Here is an 18,371-nt window from a genome sequence, read left to right as displayed (position 1 = left end):
AACATTTTTGTAAAATAAACACATCAAAGCAAATCAATCCCACTGCCGTTGTGTCGGTTTCAGCTCTAAAAGACGCTATAGGACATAGCAGAAGTGCTCCATAGGGTTTCCAAGACTGTATTTACAGCAACAGACAGCTTAATCCTTCTCCCAAGGAGTGCATTTGAATCGGCGACTGCTTAAACCGCAGTGCCACCAGGGATTCTGAAATAAATCTATTTGTTATTGTTAAGTGCCGTGGAGTAGGTTCCTACTCATAGCGACCCAGTAAAGAGTTTCCGAGGAGCGAATGGTAAGTTTGAACCGCTGACCTTGAGGTTCAAACCTACCTTGCAGTCCGGTGCTTATCCTACAGTGCCACGTCAGGATTCCCCATTTAAAAACACTTTAGAATAGCGCTTGGCACATAGTAAGTGCTCATGAAACAATTATCCGGTTGTGAAGATACGGGTGAGAGAGATTTAATAAATTCCAGAGACGTTGTTTCCTTAGAACTCCATTTTATTGAAGTGGCTACTATCGAGATTTGTAAGCATTACACAAGACAATAGTGTTATGAAGCCCCGTGAACCCATCACTCTTAAACAGTTACAAATATCTTGCCATTCCTTATTTCATCTTTTCCGCCCTTTTTGTTCTGTTCGTGCTAAAGCGATGGCACCTAACAACAACAACAAAGAATATAAAAGCAAATCCCAGACTTTATTCTTCTAGAAGAGACCTGAGAGTGTATTTCAGATAGATACACGGGAAAGGATTCTCGATTTCTAAGGCTCCCCTAACCCTGCCTGCGTGATTCCCAGACCCGCCCCCGATACCCTGGCCCTGACGTGCCTTCCTCTTTCCCCCTCCCCGACACAGGTGAACAGGCGTTCTACGCGGTTTCCGGCCCAGGTATGCAGGGGCGAGGCCGTGCTCTTGGCGGAGGGCTGGGGTGTTGTCATCGTAGGGTCCCCAATGCTCCTGCGAGCCTTCCCGGAGCTGCGAGGACACCTCCGGATGGCCTTCCGGAACTACAACGGAGTTGCGGCCGACGATCTGATGTTTCCTAGAGGGCTTCGGGTCACCAGCATAGATAGCTGGTTCCGTGCGTACCGGACTCGGAGCTTCAACAGCAGGTGCTGTTCAGTTCCCGCCCAGGGATTTGGGAGCTCAGAGCCGATTCCTGCCAGCAGAGGGCGCCACCAGCCCAACGCCCTGCGTACAGGCTAGCGCCCACTCTCTACTAATCTCCCTACCGCACCGAAAAACGAATCGTGCCGTTGTGGTCCACGATCTCATGTGACCCTACCCTCTCGGATTTAGACCAGCCCTGGGAGAGAAACGCTTAGAGCTTCCCGAGATGGTTTTAATAACTTATAACAGAAACTTGCGTGTGCCAGCTTTCTCCCTGCCTCGTCCTTGGGACCAAACCTCCAGCTCCCTACTCCTCTCGCACCCAGTAACTAGATTAAGACCCTCTCGCCCCTCTGACCTAAGTCCTAAATTCCAAGTGCCTACCCCTTTCTTTCTCCCACGAGTCTGAAGGGACCAATTCCCCCAAACTACAGTCCCCTCAAGGACACCGATTTCTATGAGACGGTGATTTAAGCCAGAGAACTAGAAGCTCCGCCCCTTATTCCCTCCCCTTTGCGAGCAATCGGTTTCACTAGCCAATCGGGCGAGGCAGCACCGGAAGGCGCTCGGCGGGAGGCGGAGACTTTCAGAAAGAAGGGACGCATAGAGCGGAAGTGTGCGTTTGGGGGCCGTCTAGCTTTTCGGAACTGTGCTGCTGAGGTTCCTGTGGAGTTCGTGGTGTGCGACCACTCTCCACCCGCCGCCATGAGCCGGCCTAGCCGGCTGCAGAGACAAGTTCTTAGCCTGTACCGCGAGCTCCTGCGCGCCGGGCGCGGAAAGCCGGGCGCTGAGGCTAGGGTGCGCGCCGAGTTCCGACAACACGCCAGTCTGCCACGCTCCGACGTGCTGCGCATCGAGTACTTGTATCGCCGTGGACGGCGCCAGCTCCAGCTGCTACGCTCGGGCCACGCCAAAGCTATGGGCGCCTTCATACGTCCTTCCGGAGAGCCTGGCGATGTGGACACCCTGCCCGACGACAGTAACAATCCAAGGAGGCTGCCCGAAGGCGCCAGGGCACCGGAGACACCGCCTAATGGACGGTGACAGAAGAGCCCACTCCACCTGACGGTCGGGAGCTGGAACCTAACAGAAGGTTGGAAGTCTTAAGAGCCTAACTCAACCATTTAAGGGAATCGAGAGCTCTTCCGACGGCATGGGTGGGGTGAGATGAGGCAAAGAGCCCGTGATGGACTGCGAGAGATTCGGTTGCTAGGTGACCAGCCAAACTTCCGGCTGGAGGGCTTGGGGTGGGCCCGGGTGCCCGCTGGCTGGACTTTGACAAGTTGAGAACTCCTTTACCTAAAGGCCTGGGGAGCAGAGATCCCACCCTAGGGACAAAGAGAGGCCGACACATCCGTCTTGATCCCTGAGAACATAAGCACCCTCCGGATCCGCAAGGTGGCGCTTTTGTTTCCCGTATTTGACTTTTTGCTGATAAGAGTTTGGGAAGATACTTGGATGGATGGTGAGAATCCCGTAACCCCTCTTTGGGAATCACACACCCTCATTATTTGTGACAAACCAGGACCGGGTAGGAAGGAGTTAGAAGTTATTCACTCCCACTGACCATCTCAAGTCCCCTGCAATCTCCCTCTACAGTCCCTGCACACACACACCCAGGGCTATTGAACAAAAGGAATAAAAATTAAGGATGTTCGTACTTCCTGTTAGTGGTCTTAAGAATTTTTTTTTTGTCTGAAGATTTTCTTTTTAATGTTTTTAACTTTTATTGTGAATTAAGTGATGGAGTTTTAGGGGTTTTTTTTTTACGTTCTATTGTGACTTACAAGGACCTCTGGTAGCGTAGTGGTTACGAATCGGGCTGCGAACCGCAAGGTCAGCAGTTGGAAACTCCCAGCTGTTCCGCGGGAGAAACGAGGGAGAAATGAGGCTTTCTGCTCCCGTAAAGATTTACAGCCTCGGAGACCTTGTACAGGGTCGCTATGGGTCGGAACCAACTCCACGGCACAAAACCACCACCACCACTACCATTGTGAACTGCGTGAAGGTTTACAACCAAGATCATCAGCTTTACATTCAACAAATCACATACTGTGTGTCCTCTCAGTGATTGTAACCCCTCCAAGCTTCCTCCCAGTGCTTCCTATTTGCATTCCACCCACCTTCCCATCCCTTCTCAACTTTGTCCTTAGGTAAATGTTGCCCTTTTGAGTTTGAATGGTTGACTGTTTCCTTATTCATAATGAGCAGACCTTACTAGTGGTGCCCCCCCCTCCCCCTATATACCTATCTACTGCTTGGCTGGAAGTTGGGCCACCGGTGAGTTCCTTTCCAGACCTAAGGGTAGTGAAGGGCCATAGTTTCAGCTTCCTTCAGTTTCTTTCTGAACAGTAAGCTTTTTTTTTAATGTGAATTTTATTCCCCACATTCTGCCACTGTGTCCAAGACCTTCTGCTGTGTTCCCTTTCAGGGCAGTTGGTAGTGGTAGCGAGGCACCATCTAGTTCTTCTGGTCTCAGAGCCATGGAGACTGATGGTCACATGTTCCATTACTCTGTTGGACAAATTGATTCCAAGCATCTTGAATTCCCATCAGTCTTCTTCATATGGAGAAATCAATAGCTGCACCTTACACAGCCACTCACGTGCTTTTAATATCCCAGGTGCTACTCACCAAAATAAGAGACAGAACTGATGGAGGTTTTTTAAGAGGCAGTTCACACATGTCTGTAAATGACCTGGGAGAGGATGGGTGTAGGGAGACATCTCTTATCCTCTGGGACCCTCTGGACTAGTCAGTTGGTTGAAGCAGCAAAGTTCTCTGTTCTGGGCACATCCAAGGAAGAGATTCATCTGGGCTTGATCCCAGAGAGATTCCAGTTGACTCCTTAATGGTCAGGTGTGGTGCTGTGGGATAAGCACTAGACCACAGGTCGGCGGTTCAAACTCAGCAGTCACTCTTCAAAAACCCTGTCGCTGTGAGTCAGAACTGACTTAAGGCACTTAACAACAATGAAGGCGAGGTCAAGTGGAGGGAGCCTGGCAGGTCATCCCTGAGGGACCTTCAGGCCCTTTGCAGTGTTTCACAAAACCTAACATTTCCATCTTCCCAAACCCGGCTGGTGAGTCCAACCGCAAGTGTAAGCTAGGATTTTTATCACCTTTTTTTTTCTGCCAAAATGTATAACAGCATTTGCAGGCCATACAAAATTAGCAGCTTAAAGATTAACCTGCTATATTTGGTCAAGCATTAATTAACTCAACCCTAATAGGATGGCTGGAGTCCTGGAGTGGCACTGCGGGTTAAGGCGCTGGACCGCAAGCTTGGTTTGAACCTCAAAGTCAGCGGTTCAAGCTCCCCAGGCACTCCTCAGAAATCCTATACAGACAGGGTCACTATTCATAGGAACCGACTTGATGGCACTTAATACAATGTGTTGGCTGCTACTGCGGTTGCCTTGGCAGAGGAGGCAGACCAAATAATTTCACGGGTCTTATACGGCCCTCGGGCTGGTTCCCCACCCCTGATCTTGGTCACAGGAAGTGGAAATAAATACCCATCCTTTCGTACTTGTCCAAGACACTCTAGGATCCTGTGTTTTGTAGCCCTGATCCATAGTGCCCCCTGTTGTTGTTTGGTGCTGCTGAATCCATTCCAACTCATAGCAACCCTGTGCACAACAGAACAAAACACTGCCCCGTCCTGCACCAGCCTCACAATCACAGTGAGGTCTGAGCCGCAGCCACCATGCCAAGGAAGCAGGAATGTGGTAGTGGACAAAAAAGGCTATGAAATCCTCATCCCTGTGGAGCTGACATTTTAGTGAGGTGAGGGGATGTGGACAATAAATAAACAGCTAAGTGATCTATATGTAGTAGATCAGAGGCAATACTGCAGAGAAAAGTACGGGGGAAAAGGGGGAGTACAGTTTAAATCTGGTGGCAGAGGAAGGCATCAGGGGGCCAACCCACCATAGAGTAGGTTCTGACTCACAGAGACCCTGGATAGGGTGTTCGAGGAGCAGCTGGTGAGTTTGAACCCCAGCCTTGCGGTTAACATTCCCGTGCTTATCCTACAGTGCTCCACCAGGACTCCAGTTGATGCTGCTGCTAGTTAAGTGCCGTTGAGTCGGTTCTGACTTACAGCAACCCTGTATAGGCTTTCCGAGGATTTGAACTGCTGACCTTGTGGTTTACAGTCCAATGCTGGTCCTACAGCGCCACACCAGGAGTCCCACGTTGGTGCTTAGTGAATGAAAAAAAACACCAAACACCAAACTACACTGCCATTATAATTATGTCATTATAGCAGATTATAGTGAGGAAATGAGCCACACAAACTTCGAGAGCAGTTCTGTCCAATGTAATTGAACGTTTTTCTAGTCACCCACTCCCGCTGCCAGTGTGTCGATTTGGACTGCTAGTGACCCTGTAGGGTAGAACTGTTCTGAGACTACAAATCTTGACAGGCGCAGGAAGCCTTATCTTTCTCGCTTGGGTTTGAACCACTGACTTTGTAGTTAGCAATCCACTGTGCCATCAGGCCTCCTTCAGTTTTCTGGTAGGCACACTGAACACGTGAAAATAATTGTCATGATTTTATGAATAGTCTATTTAATTCAATATTTCCAAAATAGTATCACTCAGCATGTAATCAATTAAAAAAAAAAGGCTAATGGAATATTGTACAATCCTCTTTATTACTGAAAAACACAGCCAAGCCCATGGCTGTCAGGTCAGTTCTGACTCACGTAAACGTGTGTTACAGACTAGAGCTGCTCCACAGGGTTTTCTATAATCTTGGCTCTAATCTTCATAGAAGCAGATCACCAGGCCTTTCTTCCGTGATCCACAGAGTGGGCTTGAACCACCACCTGTATGTTGCTATGAGGCTGTCAAATCATATAAGGAATAGTTTAGTCTCATGCTTTTAAAATTCCCGTGTATAACCACTTATAATATGGCCTCAAATACATATCTACTTTTGTGAGGTTCTCTCTATTCACTATGTGGTTGTTGGGTGCCATGGAGTCAGTTCTGACTCGTAGTGAGCTTATGCACAACAGAACACAGTAACTGCCCGGTCCTGCACTGTCCTCACAATTGTTTGAGTCCATGGCTACTGCCCCTGTGTCAGTCCATCTCGGTGGGCGGGGGTTCTCCCTCACTGTAAGTTATTAGAAGCCTCTTATGTCATTAGTGGTATTTAGAACATTTCTGAACTTAGAAGCATGTGAGAAGAAAGTAGACAACCTTGGAGTTGACTCTGACCCAGCATGCTGTGATACAAGAAAACATAGCCTAGTTCATCTTTATAAAGTAGCCTGAAACACAAATCTCAACAGCCTCCCTCAGCTCTTACAGAAAGACGGCCATTGGGTTAAGTGCTGACCCTGTAAAGAACACACTAGTCTTTGATGTCACACTTGTCCTTGTTGTAGGGGCCAAGATGAGGAATTCACATATAAACTCAATGAGAGAAGGCAGAGACAGGACCTCGTCCTAGAGTCTGACTCTCCCCAAACACTAGGCTGAGACTCTGGATGGAGGTTCTACCCACCACCACCACCACTGACTTCAAACCCTAGCTGTGTTCCAACAGTGGGGGTGGACTTAGGCTGAGGAGACTTTCTGTTTCATGCTGTTCACTGAGGTCACATCCTGGGTGCTTGTGAGAAGTAAAGGAGAGCGGATCTGTGTTCAGAGCATACACAGGCATCCAGCTCAGCGCTCCTGCCTCTGCTTTGGAGTCAGATCCTGCTCGATCTCTTGTGCCAGTACCTTAAGCCCTTAGAGATCCAAGGCTGGGCACTGGACTCCAGGACTAAACCAAACCCAGACTCACAGCCATCAGCTTGGTTCCAGCTCCTAGGGGGACCCTACCTAGGTTTTCCAAGACTGGAAGTCTTTATGGGACCAAAGAGCCTCATCTTGCTCCCACGAGTCGGATGGTGAGTTTGAACTGCTGACCTGGTGGTTAACAGCCTAATGCACAGCACCACCAAGTGTCCTTGGACTCTAGCACTAAGCCCTGACCATCTAGGCTGAGGAAGAGGGGTTTCACAGTTGTAGGGCAGTAAGAAGGCGCCCCAGTGGGACAATGGTTAAAGAGCTCGGCTGCTGACCAAAGAGCTGGTGGTTTGAACTCAGCAACCACTCTGCAGGAGAAAGCTGTAGTCTGCTCCTGGGAAGATTTACAGCCTTGAAGACCCTAGGGGCCGTTCTCTGTCTGATAGGGTCTCTATGAGTAGGAATTGACTCGATGGCAGACTTGTCCAGGGTTTGATTCTGGAGTTTGGGGCCAATCATGGCCCAGCCCAGAAGCTCGACACATACAATGTCTGTGTCTGAGTAGAGCACTTGCTGTTGGCAGCTTGTCCACGTCTCCTGAACTCCCCCTGTCCCCCTGTCGTGCTGCTAGCTTCCTGTGGCCAGCACACGTGCTGCTTTGCCTGGGAGTCTTCAGAGGCAGGCCAGGTCAGGGCGCAGGCGAGTTAGCATCTCTACAGTCAGTCCTCAGTGAAGGCTGAAAGCTCTTACAGCAGTGCCACCGCTGCCTCACCCTGTGGCTGGAACAACTTCCAGCATGTTCTACAAGGCTCCTCGAGAACCCCAGGGGATGGTCCCCAAGTACCCAGAGCAGCAACCAGCCCATTCACTCAGCCAGTACTGGCTCCCCGCTTCCTCACTCTCCTGCCCATTTTCCTAGATCATCTCGAAAATAACTTGTGCCTGAATCTTGTCTCAGGTTTTAGGGGACCCCAAGCCCAGACAAGCTAATTTACAAGTTCTCTGTTCTTTGTCCAGACACACCAGGGCCCCTCTCTCCTAGATTCTGAGTGTTCAAGCACCCAATATCCTCACACACCATTTGACTGCACCATTTATTACACATGTCCAGGTCGTGTACTCAGGTTGGGGGGGCACCGTTGACATAACTGAGCACCAGGTAAGGTGTCCTGGTCAGTCGGGTGTGAAAGCTGCAGAGGCCCCCTGCCAAGAGCAATATGGCACACAGCAGAAAGAGGAAGAGGAAGAAGATCAGAGGCCATGTGGATTCCTGTGCAGGGGTTCTGCAAAGGGAAAGGGAAATACGGAGTTAGAGATACAGGTGGACTGCCCCAGAACCCTGTCTGTCACCCCCCACACACCCCCTCCCCACACCGCCCCAGCCCACCTCCTAGGCAGCTCACCCAAGATCCACCTTCTGTATCACATCCTGAGGGCTGAGGGACGCTTGCATATTCTTGTGCTAATAATGGTAGACAGCAGACGGCAGCCGGATGAGTGGGTGGAAATGGTGTTTCGTGCCTATTTTCCCTTGCTACAGTAGACCTAAGGAGCCCTCATGGGTTAAGCGTTGGACTGCTAACTACAAGGTCAGCAGTTCAAGCCCACCAGCCACTCGGTGGGAGAAAGATGAGGCACTCTGCTTCCGTAATGATTTGCAGCTTCAGAAACCCTAAGGAGCAGTTCTAACCTGTCCTCTGGGGTCGCTGTGTTGAGTCAGAATCAACTCAATGGCAGTGGATTGCTTTGGATTGTAGACCTACAGGACTGGGCTTTGTCCTCCTTCCCTAGCACCCCTTCTGTCCTTAGAACAGCTCCATATTTTGTTTGTGCTTGCCCTATATTCAATCCCCTTTTTTCCTGGGCAGCCAGCCCACTTCAGGTACAGCTGACTCTACACTTCCCCCAACCTCCCATGATTGGACATGTGGTCCAGGTCTGGCCAATCAGATGACTCCACCAACCTGACCACTGTGGGTCAGAGTACAGAGTCCTCACGCAGGGCAACTGGAGTCAGCCTGGGACTTGGATTGCTGATGAAGTGAGAGGCAGGCTTCTTCCCCTACGATGGGGAAGCCAGTGGAGAGTGTGTAGCTGCTGGGCCAGTGCTTGTGTTCTGAGAGGGAAGCCACCTTAGGGCAAGTGCTGCTCAGAGAGGGTGGGACTGAGCCCTCACAGCGACCCGGTCTAGGGTTTCCAAGGAGCAGCTGATGGGTTTGAACTGCCAACCTTGTGGTTCACAGTCCATTGCTGATCCTACAGCACCGCACTAGGACTAGGTCCTGAATTCAGCAGTCATTGGACTTCTCAGTTACATGAAAACAAACGAGCAATGAAACACCCCAAAACAAAAACAACAACTTTTTTTGTATGTAATTCAGTTTGGGTTAGTTTTCTGCCCCTTTTCTGAGAGATAGACCTGGTTGAGAGCTAGCTTACCTGAGGATTCTGGATCACAGAATATCTTTGGTGAGCTGGTAAGTGTTTCCCTTGGCTAAGGCCCATTATGAGCATGTGCATGTCCTGTGAGAAGAAAAGTCTGGGATGCTTAGAGAGCCAGTGACAAAGAGACACAAGGTTGGATAGGGCCTTGAGATGAGATTCTGGGGAGAAGCAAAGATAGGAACAGAGCCAAAGAACTGAGAGAGGAGACTATTTATTCATTCAACAAATATTAATGAGGGCCTATTACATTCCAGGTACTGGTTTTGGAGCTAGGGACACAGTAGAAGTGGAAATAGACAACATCCTGGCCTCCACGGAGTTTGCATTCCAAGAGAAACCAAAAACTAAGCAAGAAATAAATGCATAATGTCAAGATGTGGTCAGCGCTGTTAGAAAAATAGAAAGATGCAAAGGAGTGGTGGTGTGTGGTGGCCAGGAGAAGTGACCTGTGGGTCGAGCCTGGGATGCAATGAGGAGGTGAGTTGGTGCTGCATCTGGGGACTCGGAGATGAGAGTGGATTTAGCATGTTTGAAAAAGAGCCAGGTGGTTACGGTAGTTATAGTAAGTGATGGGGAGAGTGAGAGGATATGAAGCTGAGGACCGAGAGAGAGAGAAGAGCACGCTGGGAGAGGGAAACAGGGAAACACAAGAGACACATGGAAGGAGCAAGAAAAACACTGAGCCTCCAAGACAGACAAAGATCCCAGGAGACAGAGACATCAAGGCCTCCTTGATGCCCTGCTAGGAGGCACACAGAGGTGCCCTATGGTATCTGGTGGGGGGTGCTCCCGTTCTCACCTCCAGGTCTTGTCCCCTGACCTGGGAGCTCCTATGGCCACATAGCTCACATGGGGTCCCTGGCGTCCACGCTGCTTTTTGGCTCAGCAGCCCAAGATCCCCCGCTGGGTCCCACTCCAGTTCTGCAGGGGTGGTGAGACCAACCAGCCCATCTGAGTCCCCATCAGCCTCCATGTCCTGGTCTGGTCTGTCAGTCTCCTCAAACACCTGGATCAGAAGACAGAGGTCATGGGGTTGGGACAGGGGCTGGATGGGAGGCTGCCAGGGTGGCCTGCAAGTGCCACAACCACCAGAAGACACTGTCCCAGTGGGCTGAGGACCTACTCCAGGGATGCCCAGATCTGAAGTCCACTCCCCTGTACCAACACCCCGCTGAGTGCCAGCTGCTCAGAGGTCAGCCACGGGACCTGGGGACACATGGTTGGACACCACTCCCCGCTCCTCCCTCACACACACACTATGGGGCCCAGAGACTTGCTATCTCCAGTAACATCCCCCATTTCCTATCCAAAGACTCAGAACATGTACCAAGCTCTTACTTACCACTCCAGGGAGCTCGTACCCACCCTGGGGTCCTGCCCACCTACCCACATCTTGGCCTCCCGTCCACCTACCTGCAGCTGGACCATCCCACTCGGTTGGTACCCCAGGTCCCAGGCCTCGATCCAGGTCAAATAAGCATACTCCCCGCTTTGCTGCTCACAGCCAGATATGAGGTGCTAAGAAATAGAGGGGGCAGAATCTGGGTCAGGGTGCTAACCAAGACCCCTACTGCCTCACCATTTTGCAGGTTTCTTCCTTCTGGACAATTTATCTGCATTAGAGTCCTTCTCTAGGTCTGTGTCAGGGTAGGGCAGTTCCAGACTTGGGGACCTCTAGTTCAAGGTCTCTTGGTTATCAAGGCTTCCAGAAACTTGGACATGGTTGGGCCTGGTGGTTTAGAGAGAGGGAGTGACGGGACTGTCCCATGTTGAAATGCTTCTCTCCCACTTGGAAAAATGTTGAAATATTTTTATACTGGTTGATAAAGAGCTATTTCTCTATGCCCTTCAGTGTCCCAGTGTCCCTCCCTGATACATGTCCGGTATTTTCCAGAATCATCACCTTATCCCCAGTGGAAGTTAGATTTGGGGTAGGGGGTGCAGGGAGCAAAGGCGTGGCGGGCAAAGAGGAAGTAGGGGCTGGCACAAAAAGCCTGGGTCACCTGAGCTCACCTCATAGTGTCTACCTCCAGCTGTATCCTCATAAGAAAAGGGGGTTGGAAACCTGGGAGCGCTGGTGGCAGACTCAGCACCTCTCAGCCCACCCTGGAAATGCTCAAGAGGGTCCAAGGAGTCCTGCCCTGGCCTAGGAGGTAGGGGGCATTGGACGGGTCTCTGGGTGAGTCTCCATGCTCCCATTTGCCATTCCCCTCCCCTACCACCACTGCATCCCTAGCTACCTCTCACATCCCCAGGGGATGAAGCCAAGACACTTTGTACCCTCAAAGGGCTCTTCCCTGTCTACTTTCTTGGGACCCAAGTTTCAAAAGCTCCTGCCCTCACCTGATTCTCTCTGCAGATGCAGAGCAGGTGGTGTCTCCAGCAACGTCCAGTTCCATAGGGGCTCCACGGGGGTGGACAGGGGGCTCTGATAGGGGTGTAGGGTCTGGAGGTAAGGACAGGGCCATAGCTGGGGACCTGGGGATACACAGGTAAGGAACCCCCAGTGAGAGTCCACTCCCTAGCCACAAATGTCTCCCAAGTCCTCCTCAGCAGAACTTACCTAGGCTAGATAACAGTCAGAAGTCCAGATGCAAGCTAGACTCCACCCCGCCCAAGTGGAACCTGGACCCAGGTAATCTGACGCCCAGCTCAGGTAATAGCAGCGCCAATTAACTCCTTCCTTCCCAGGTCAACAGCTGAACTTCCCAACCCACCCCACTCCATTCTTAAAAGGTTCTGGATATATATAATCCTACAACCTGTCCATTTGATGCAGTGTCCCAAAGGAACCCAAACCTCTGGCCCCCACCCCCCAAAATTTAAAACTAAAACAGAAAAAAAAAAAGATATTTTTGCTTTATTTGCAATAGAGTCTTTTTCTGTGGTACCTACAAAGTTACTGGGAAAGTAACCAAGGTAACTCCCCCCCACCCCCACTGCCCCAGGTGTCCAAGGTCACAGGGTCACTGCTACCCCAAGGAGCAGGAGTGCAGAAATCCCATCAGGTCCAGGAGGTCACTTGCTGAGGAGGAGGCTGGCGCGCAGTACACGGGGCACACGGCGGATGGTCAGTGAGACGCGGGTGCCACGGGCTAGGGGAGCTCCAGACTGTGCCAATGGGCAGGCGGTTGCGTTAGGCGGCAAGGAGGAGGCATCCAGCACATCTACACGGGTGGCGGCGATGCCATGTAGGAGGCGAGTGTAGGCAGCGCCCCGGAGCACCAGCAGGCTGCGTGGTTCGAGCAGCAGTGAGGTGGTGGGCCTGGGCGGGGGCCTGGGCTGCAGAGGTGAGGTTAGGGGAGAGGTCAGCCCACTTCTAGACCAGGGGCAAGCTTGGTTCCAGGGATGGGGATTGGAGAGTAAAACTCAGTAGGTACTGGGCCGGGTTGGAGAAAGGGAGCATGAGGGGGTCAGCAGTTCCTCCTGAGGAGGCGAGAGCTAGACTGTAGATGAGCATCCAAGGGTCAACGGGCCCTGGGGGCTAAGGTGGGACCCAATGATCATTGGCCCCCAAGAAATCAGGTACAATGGGGGATTGGGGGGGGAGGTGAGCAGGTATAGCCCCAAATCCAGGCTGTGGCAGGGTCTGTGTGTCCAAGGGGGTTTCTGTGAACTGTCACCCATTGAAAGAGGTCAGGAAGTTGCAGCTCGTCCAGAGGACCATCACAGTACCTAGAACAGGGGGTCCCTAAGCAGCAAGTCATGTGCCTAGATGCCAGGGTGCTCTGGGATGGCCTGTACCCCTGATTGCATTATTGGAATGGCAGAAGGATTCGGTGTTTGGCTTCCCTGAGCAGTGGGCAGTCAATCAAAGTGTCGGGGAGCATGTTGGAACACTCCACCGGAGAACGGCACTGGGGGATCTGAGAAGAGTGAGTGTCCGGCAGGGGACTAGGGAGCGCCACATGGGGTCTGTGTGGACCTTGGGCTGCTGGAGCACTGTAAATGTATGGGGTCAGAGGGGTATGTAGGTGTTAGGGATAGCCAACCAGCAGGTGGGGGTACTGGGGCGCCTGTGAATATGACGATGTCCAGGGTGTTCTGCAAGTAGGTCGGTCCAGTGTCTGGGAGGATATGGGTGTATCCCACAAGGGCACAGGAGGTATCTGGGAGGGTGTCAAGCAGGGGAATGAGGGGTGTCGGAGTGTCCACAGGTGGCGGGGGCAGTGTCCCAGGACCCACCTGCTCTGTAGCATCCTCATCCTTTGCCATCCACGGCTCATAGAGATCCAGCACAGTGTGGGAGCCCAGGCTGATGGTGCTGATTGTTGGGAAGTACAGTGGTCCATCCTCATGGGGCTGGAGAGTGGACACCAGGGCTGGCAGAGCTGCAGTCCACATGCCCCCACCACCCTCTAGGATGAAGGGGGGCTCCCAAGCTGGGGAGTCAGGTTGATGAATGCCCAGTTGGCCTATGTGGCTAACTGATGAATGTGGAGGATGGATAGGCACGGTGTCTGCCCCACAGTGGGACAGAGGCCTAGGGGGATGCAGTTACCATGGAGACTGAGGCGAGGGTGTGTAATTACCATGATGCCCTCTCCAGGTAGATACTGGTTCACGAGAACGTGGTTGGCTGGGAGTCCCCCAAAGAGGCTGAGGTCAGACACTTTGTCCACGCAACGCTGAAGCCAAAGGGGCAGCCGTTCTGGGATCATCCCCCGGGGATGGGGGAGCCCACCTGGAGGAGGACATGCAGTCCTGAGGGCACCTCGAGCCCTCATTAGTGATAGCTCAGTGGTTAGAAGGACCCTGACCCCTCAGGGAACCCTGACCACCACCCAACCCTTAGAGGTTTCTTGAACTCTCCAGACCCCTGGACCCTTTGAGATTCCCTCAAACATCAGGACATCTTTCATCGCTTAGGATTTTCACTGACCTGTATCAGAATCTTCCTGATTCCACAGGCCCCTTTCAACTCTTAGGGAGACCCAACATCTTGACACAATCTGACCTGAGCCCCAGGCTCCAGCTCATACCCCAAATCACCCATGTCCCCAACTAGGGCCACTTACCCCAGTTCTGTAACTTCCTCCCAGATAGCTGGGTCCACTTTGGCTTTGGAGCATTGGAGACCTGGGAAGTGGGATGAGCGGTTAGTTCTTTTTTGGGGGTCACCCCTCCCTGATTCTCCCATCTAGGCCAACACGATGGAAACGGGGTATCTCAGTATCTGTAGGAGTGTCCTCTGGGATAGTGTGCTCTCAAGATTCTGCTGTTTGCCTTCTCCCCTCAAGAGACTTCTAGCTCCAATGCTTACCTGGATCTGCTGAGGTGGAAGACAGCAACCAGGGCTGCACAATCAGGATCTGAATCTACTCAGATTCAGATGGGGCTGGACTGGGTTCTGCCTGCCTAACCAATCTGTCATTTGCTGATTCTTGGGTCAGCTCAGCAGTCTGAATTCTGGAATGTCTTGTTCCTATTGCTTGGGGAGGAGGTATGCCAAACTGGACTATCTCATACAGTGCAGAGAATATGTTCTTGGAATATCCTCCACTGCTAAGATCCAAAGGATCTACAAATAGGCTCTCTCAGTGCCATACACTATACAGTCTATATGGAGCTAAACTTCATCAATCCCAAGAACCCAAAGTTCCTGGATGGACTATCTTAGCACAAAACAAGTCTGTGTTCTGTAGTCAACTTGTTTCTGGGGCTCAAGCTATACTGGGCTATCCCAGCACAGAGAAAATCTGTGCTCTGTAACCTCATTCCTAAGGATTTAGGGCTGCAAAGGGCTATCCCCTGTTTAATTCTTTTTTTCCCCAGATTTTAGGAATATGAACTGGGTTATCTCAGGAAGGTGGTCTGCACTTGGTAACCTTGTTCCTAATTCCTAAGTCTTTGGGTCTATGTTGGGTTATCTAAGCAGTTTAAGAGCTTACTCAGCAACTTTCTGATTCCTGGACTACCTCAGCACAGAAATCTAAACACTGTAAATTCTATGATTCCCCAGATCTCAAGGGTCTGAACTGAGCTATCTCAGCTTATGCTTAGAACCTTCTTTCCCCTAATATAGTAGGATTGGGCTATCTCAGCACAAGGAACATGTAACTTCCTGGTTCCTGAGATCCTGGGGTTACATGTGGCTATTCCAGCATGAGGACTATCATCCCAATAACGCCTTCATTTGGGGGGGTAGACTGGGCTATTTCAGCAAGGAAGTCTGAGCTCTGTATTCAAGGTCCTTTCTGAACAAGCTCTTTCTGGCAGGTCCCAGCAGGTCATGAGAGAGGAACAGGGAAGGTGAAGGATGGATGGGTACTGTGTCATATTCTTTTTCTGCTCTCATTCGCTAGGTCTTTATTGCAGCCTTGAGGACTCTCATCTAGGGGCTGGGGTGGGTGGATGAGGAGAAATCTGGGAAGAAGGGTAATAACAGAAAACGAGGGTATTAGGGTCACCTGTCGAAGCAAATACTCTTCCTCTTCCTTGGAGATGAAGTCAGGGACATAGTAGATTACAGGTGGTGCCTGGGATAGAGAGATCCCCCATGAAGGGGCTGCCCTTCAACCCACACCCGAGTCCTATCGCGGCTGAGCAGGGCTTGGGAGATCCCCATACAGGCTAGGGACTCCAGGCTCCATTGAGGAGGAGGAGGCTGGACCCTAGGGCAAGAATGAATTTGAAGAGAGAGGGAAGTCCCAGCCCACAAAGCCAAAGGTCAGCTGGTCTGTCCCCATCTCCCACCCCTGCCCTCTGGTCCCCACCTTCATCCTCTGCATCCCCCAGTCTGACAACCTGCTCCACCCTGAACGGTTCCAGGGCTGGGACCCTGGCGTCCTGCTCCTCCATTGACACCAACTCCATGCACCCTGTCCTGTAGGGGGGAGGACATGCTGAAGTCACCAAGTCTCCCACCCTCAGGCCATGATCCAGACATTTGGCCCCTCCAGGGACAGGGTCTCACCTCAGCCCTCTTGAGAAACTCACTTCGTCTCTAAAACCTGCATTGTCAAGATCTTAAAAACCCATCAATGGGTTCCAAGGTTCCCCGCCGACATAATGAACACCCAGAACACTCCCCCACACTCTGTTCACACTCTCAGGTCCTTCACAGGGGACATCCTCCGACCTTCACACGGGGAGAGTCATTCTCAAGTGCTCTGCACATACACCGCCCCCGGGGTTACGCCCCAGAACACTTTAAACACTTCAATTTGTGACCTCATTCTAACAACCTCAGACCTGCAATCGTGAGTCCGACATGACCTCACGCCCCCCATGGACCTCCCCTCCAGCCTCCAATCTCTTCATAGTCCCCATTCAGAGTCCCTTTGTATCTCCAACACAAGCCGCCTCAGACACCTCCACTGTCAGCCTCCGCGGATCTTTCCACTCTGGCCGCCCCCGCCAGACGTCCCTTCCCCTAGCACCCCCTTCATCCCAGCATCGCTAGACCTCTATCTCTGAGCCTGACCGCTCACACACTTGTCCCTCCCTGAAACACTTGGACCATCCCGATTCCCCACGGAGTCCTCTAAGACCTCATGCTCTGAGCCTCTTCGAATTCCCACATGGAGGCACCCCAGATCCCCCACTCTTAGCCCGCTCAGACCCCCATCTCCTCCCCCGAACACCTTCAACACTAACCGTTCACTACTGCCCCCTCCAATTTCCAAATTCAACACTCCCCGACACACACATCCCTTCCCAGCCACTTCCGCCCCACGCTGCTGACGCAAAAACCTCAGGACCAATGGAAACACTCAAAGACGCAGTGTTCGCTTTCTATCCAATAGGCGTTCTCGAGACCGCAGCATGCTTCCTGCCCTCCTTCGTTTAAGCTTAGGCTGCGTTTCCTGGCTTCTGAGACTTCGTCGCGCACGGGCCACTCAAGAGTTCCAGAAGCGACTGTGTCCACGCCACGGAGAGAGCCTAGATGGGCAGCGTGGCGGCCGCCCCTCAGTCTAGACCATCCCGTGCCCAAGCCCCAGGGAGGCGAAATTGAAGGAAGCACGTCTTCTCAATGGCCCCTCAGCAAAGCACTAACTGCCCACTCAGCCCGACACAGAGAAGCCATAGAAACGTCTTTATTGAAGGGGGCAGGGATCATGCTGAGTTTGGAAGCATGCAGTGAAGGGGCAGTCGTGAGCTGTCCTTGGTGGTCAGGGCCCCAGCTCCGCCCAGGACCCCCGGGGCCTTCAGGTTCTCCCTCATGCTGTTGGACTGGCCCAGGTACTAGGGGTTCCTTTGGGGACTCAGGTTTGGTGTCTTGGACCTGTGACCAGAAGGTAGATTGAAACAGAGGCTCCAGAATTTGGGGTCCTCTCAGGGCTGGGGGCCATCCATGTATTGGATACAGAGGCTTTAGGAATTGGGATTCCATTGGGGTTGAGGCTCTTGGAATTTGCCTTGAAATCCATAGACTCCTTCCTATTGGAATCGGTTTCCAGGGATGGTACTTATTCTGTTCAGGGGCCTATGAATAGGGATTGAGGTACACTGGGAGGTTGGAATGCTTATCCCAGACTTTGGTCGCCTCCACCCTAGGCACAAGAACCTCCATAAATGGGGTCTTCTGGGGGTTTTGTTGTTAGGACTGGATTTTCAAATTTGGGATTCCCTGGGGATTTGGAGATTCAAAGATTTGAGGTACTTAAGAGTTAGGATATTGGGGTCTTTGGGGGCTCTAGGACTTGGGAGCACAAGGAAGTTTGGGCCATGTGTATTCTGGGGTTTGGGATCCCCAGAAGCCTAGAATGGGGCCTCCAAATTTTGGGGTCCCCAAATAGGGGCAATTATTACTTTAAAAATAGAGATTTTTCTGGGAGCCTGGCCAGCACAGGAGCTGTGGGCCATATGGGGTGGGCTTCATACAAGGCACTGGGGGTTTCTTGAGGGGACAGAGAGTAGGAAGACTTGAGGGTCCTGTAATTAGCACTTCCAGGTTTGGTCTGGTGTCTGTAGATTGAGGTTAACAGTGGGCTAGCCAATGTGGGTATCTTCTGGAGAGACAACAATGAAGCTGTTGATGGGTCTCTGATTAGGGGCTGGAATATGAGGCTTCAGGGTGACCGTGGGGTCACAGCATCTCAAGGGGATAGTGACATG

At 51.8% G+C, this 18,371-nt stretch overlaps 3 protein-coding genes across 3 annotated transcripts; 1 reads left to right on the top strand and 2 right to left on the bottom strand.

The window, feature by feature from the left end:
- The first annotated feature begins 1,821 nt into the window (after positions 1-1,821).
- SDHAF1 (succinate dehydrogenase complex assembly factor 1) lies at positions 1,822-2,160 on the top strand. The gene has a single exon (XM_006867337.1). The coding sequence runs from the start codon at positions 1,822-1,824 to the stop codon at positions 2,158-2,160; it is 339 nt and encodes a 112-aa protein (XP_006867399.1).
- A 5,826-nt stretch (positions 2,161-7,986) lies between these two features.
- Positions 7,987-11,779, bottom strand: SYNE4 (spectrin repeat containing, nuclear envelope family member 4). Its single transcript, XM_006867407.1, has 6 exons — positions 11,655-11,779; positions 11,325-11,457; positions 10,698-10,829; positions 10,111-10,317; positions 8,270-8,328; positions 7,987-8,149 (listed from the first exon to the last, which is right to left on the bottom strand). The coding sequence occupies exons 1-6, from the start codon at positions 11,777-11,779 to the stop codon at positions 7,987-7,989; spliced, it is 819 nt and encodes a 272-aa protein (XP_006867469.1).
- A 550-nt stretch (positions 11,780-12,329) lies between these two features.
- ALKBH6 (alkB, alkylation repair homolog 6 (E. coli)) lies at positions 12,330-16,978 on the bottom strand. The gene is made up of 7 exons (XM_006867336.1): positions 16,911-16,978; positions 16,059-16,137; positions 15,722-15,790; positions 14,330-14,390; positions 13,844-13,995; positions 13,497-13,613; positions 12,330-12,593 (listed from the first exon to the last, which is right to left on the bottom strand). Exons 2-7 carry the CDS (start codon positions 16,125-16,127, stop codon positions 12,330-12,332), a joined length of 732 nt encoding a protein of 243 aa, XP_006867398.1. The 5' UTR covers positions 16,128-16,137; positions 16,911-16,978.
- Between the last annotated feature and the right edge of the window lie 1,393 nt (positions 16,979-18,371).

This window comes from Chrysochloris asiatica, unplaced genomic scaffold, assembly GCF_000296735.1.
Source record: "Chrysochloris asiatica unplaced genomic scaffold, ChrAsi1.0 scaffold00104, whole genome shotgun sequence".
Lineage (NCBI taxonomy): Eukaryota > Metazoa > Chordata > Mammalia > Afrosoricida > Chrysochloridae > Chrysochloris > Chrysochloris asiatica.
The sequence above is the reverse complement of the archived record's forward strand: the minus strand, read 5'-3'. Positions and strand labels throughout refer to the sequence as shown.

Excerpts from the sequence above, each read along its gene's own strand:
- SYNE4 (XM_006867407.1), bottom strand. The coding sequence starts at position 11,779 with ATGGCCCTGTCCTTACCTCCAGACCCTACACCCCTATCAGAGCCCCCT. Across the intron at positions 10,318-10,697 it reads GACGGGAGGCCAAGATGTGG|GTGTTTGAGGAGACTGACAG; the intron begins GTAGGTGGGCAG and ends CTTCTGATCCAG. Across the intron at positions 8,329-10,110 it reads TCAGGGGACAAGACCTGGAG|CACAAGAATATGCAAGCGTC; the intron begins GTGAGAACGGGA and ends TACCATTATTAG.
- ALKBH6 (XM_006867336.1), bottom strand. The coding sequence starts at position 16,127 with ATGGAGTTGGTGTCAATGGAGGAGCAGGACGCCAGGGTCCCAGCCCTG. Across the intron at positions 15,791-16,058 it reads AACCGTTCAGGGTGGAGCAG|GCACCACCTGTAATCTACTA; the intron begins GTTGTCAGACTG and ends TCTCTATCCCAG. Across the intron at positions 12,594-13,496 it reads ATGAGGATGCTACAGAGCAG|CCCAGGCCCCCGCCCAGGCC; the intron begins GTGGGTCCTGGG and ends TCACCTCTGCAG.
- SDHAF1 (XM_006867337.1), top strand. The coding sequence starts at position 1,822 with ATGAGCCGGCCTAGCCGGCTGCAGAGACAAGTTCTTAGCCTGTACCGC.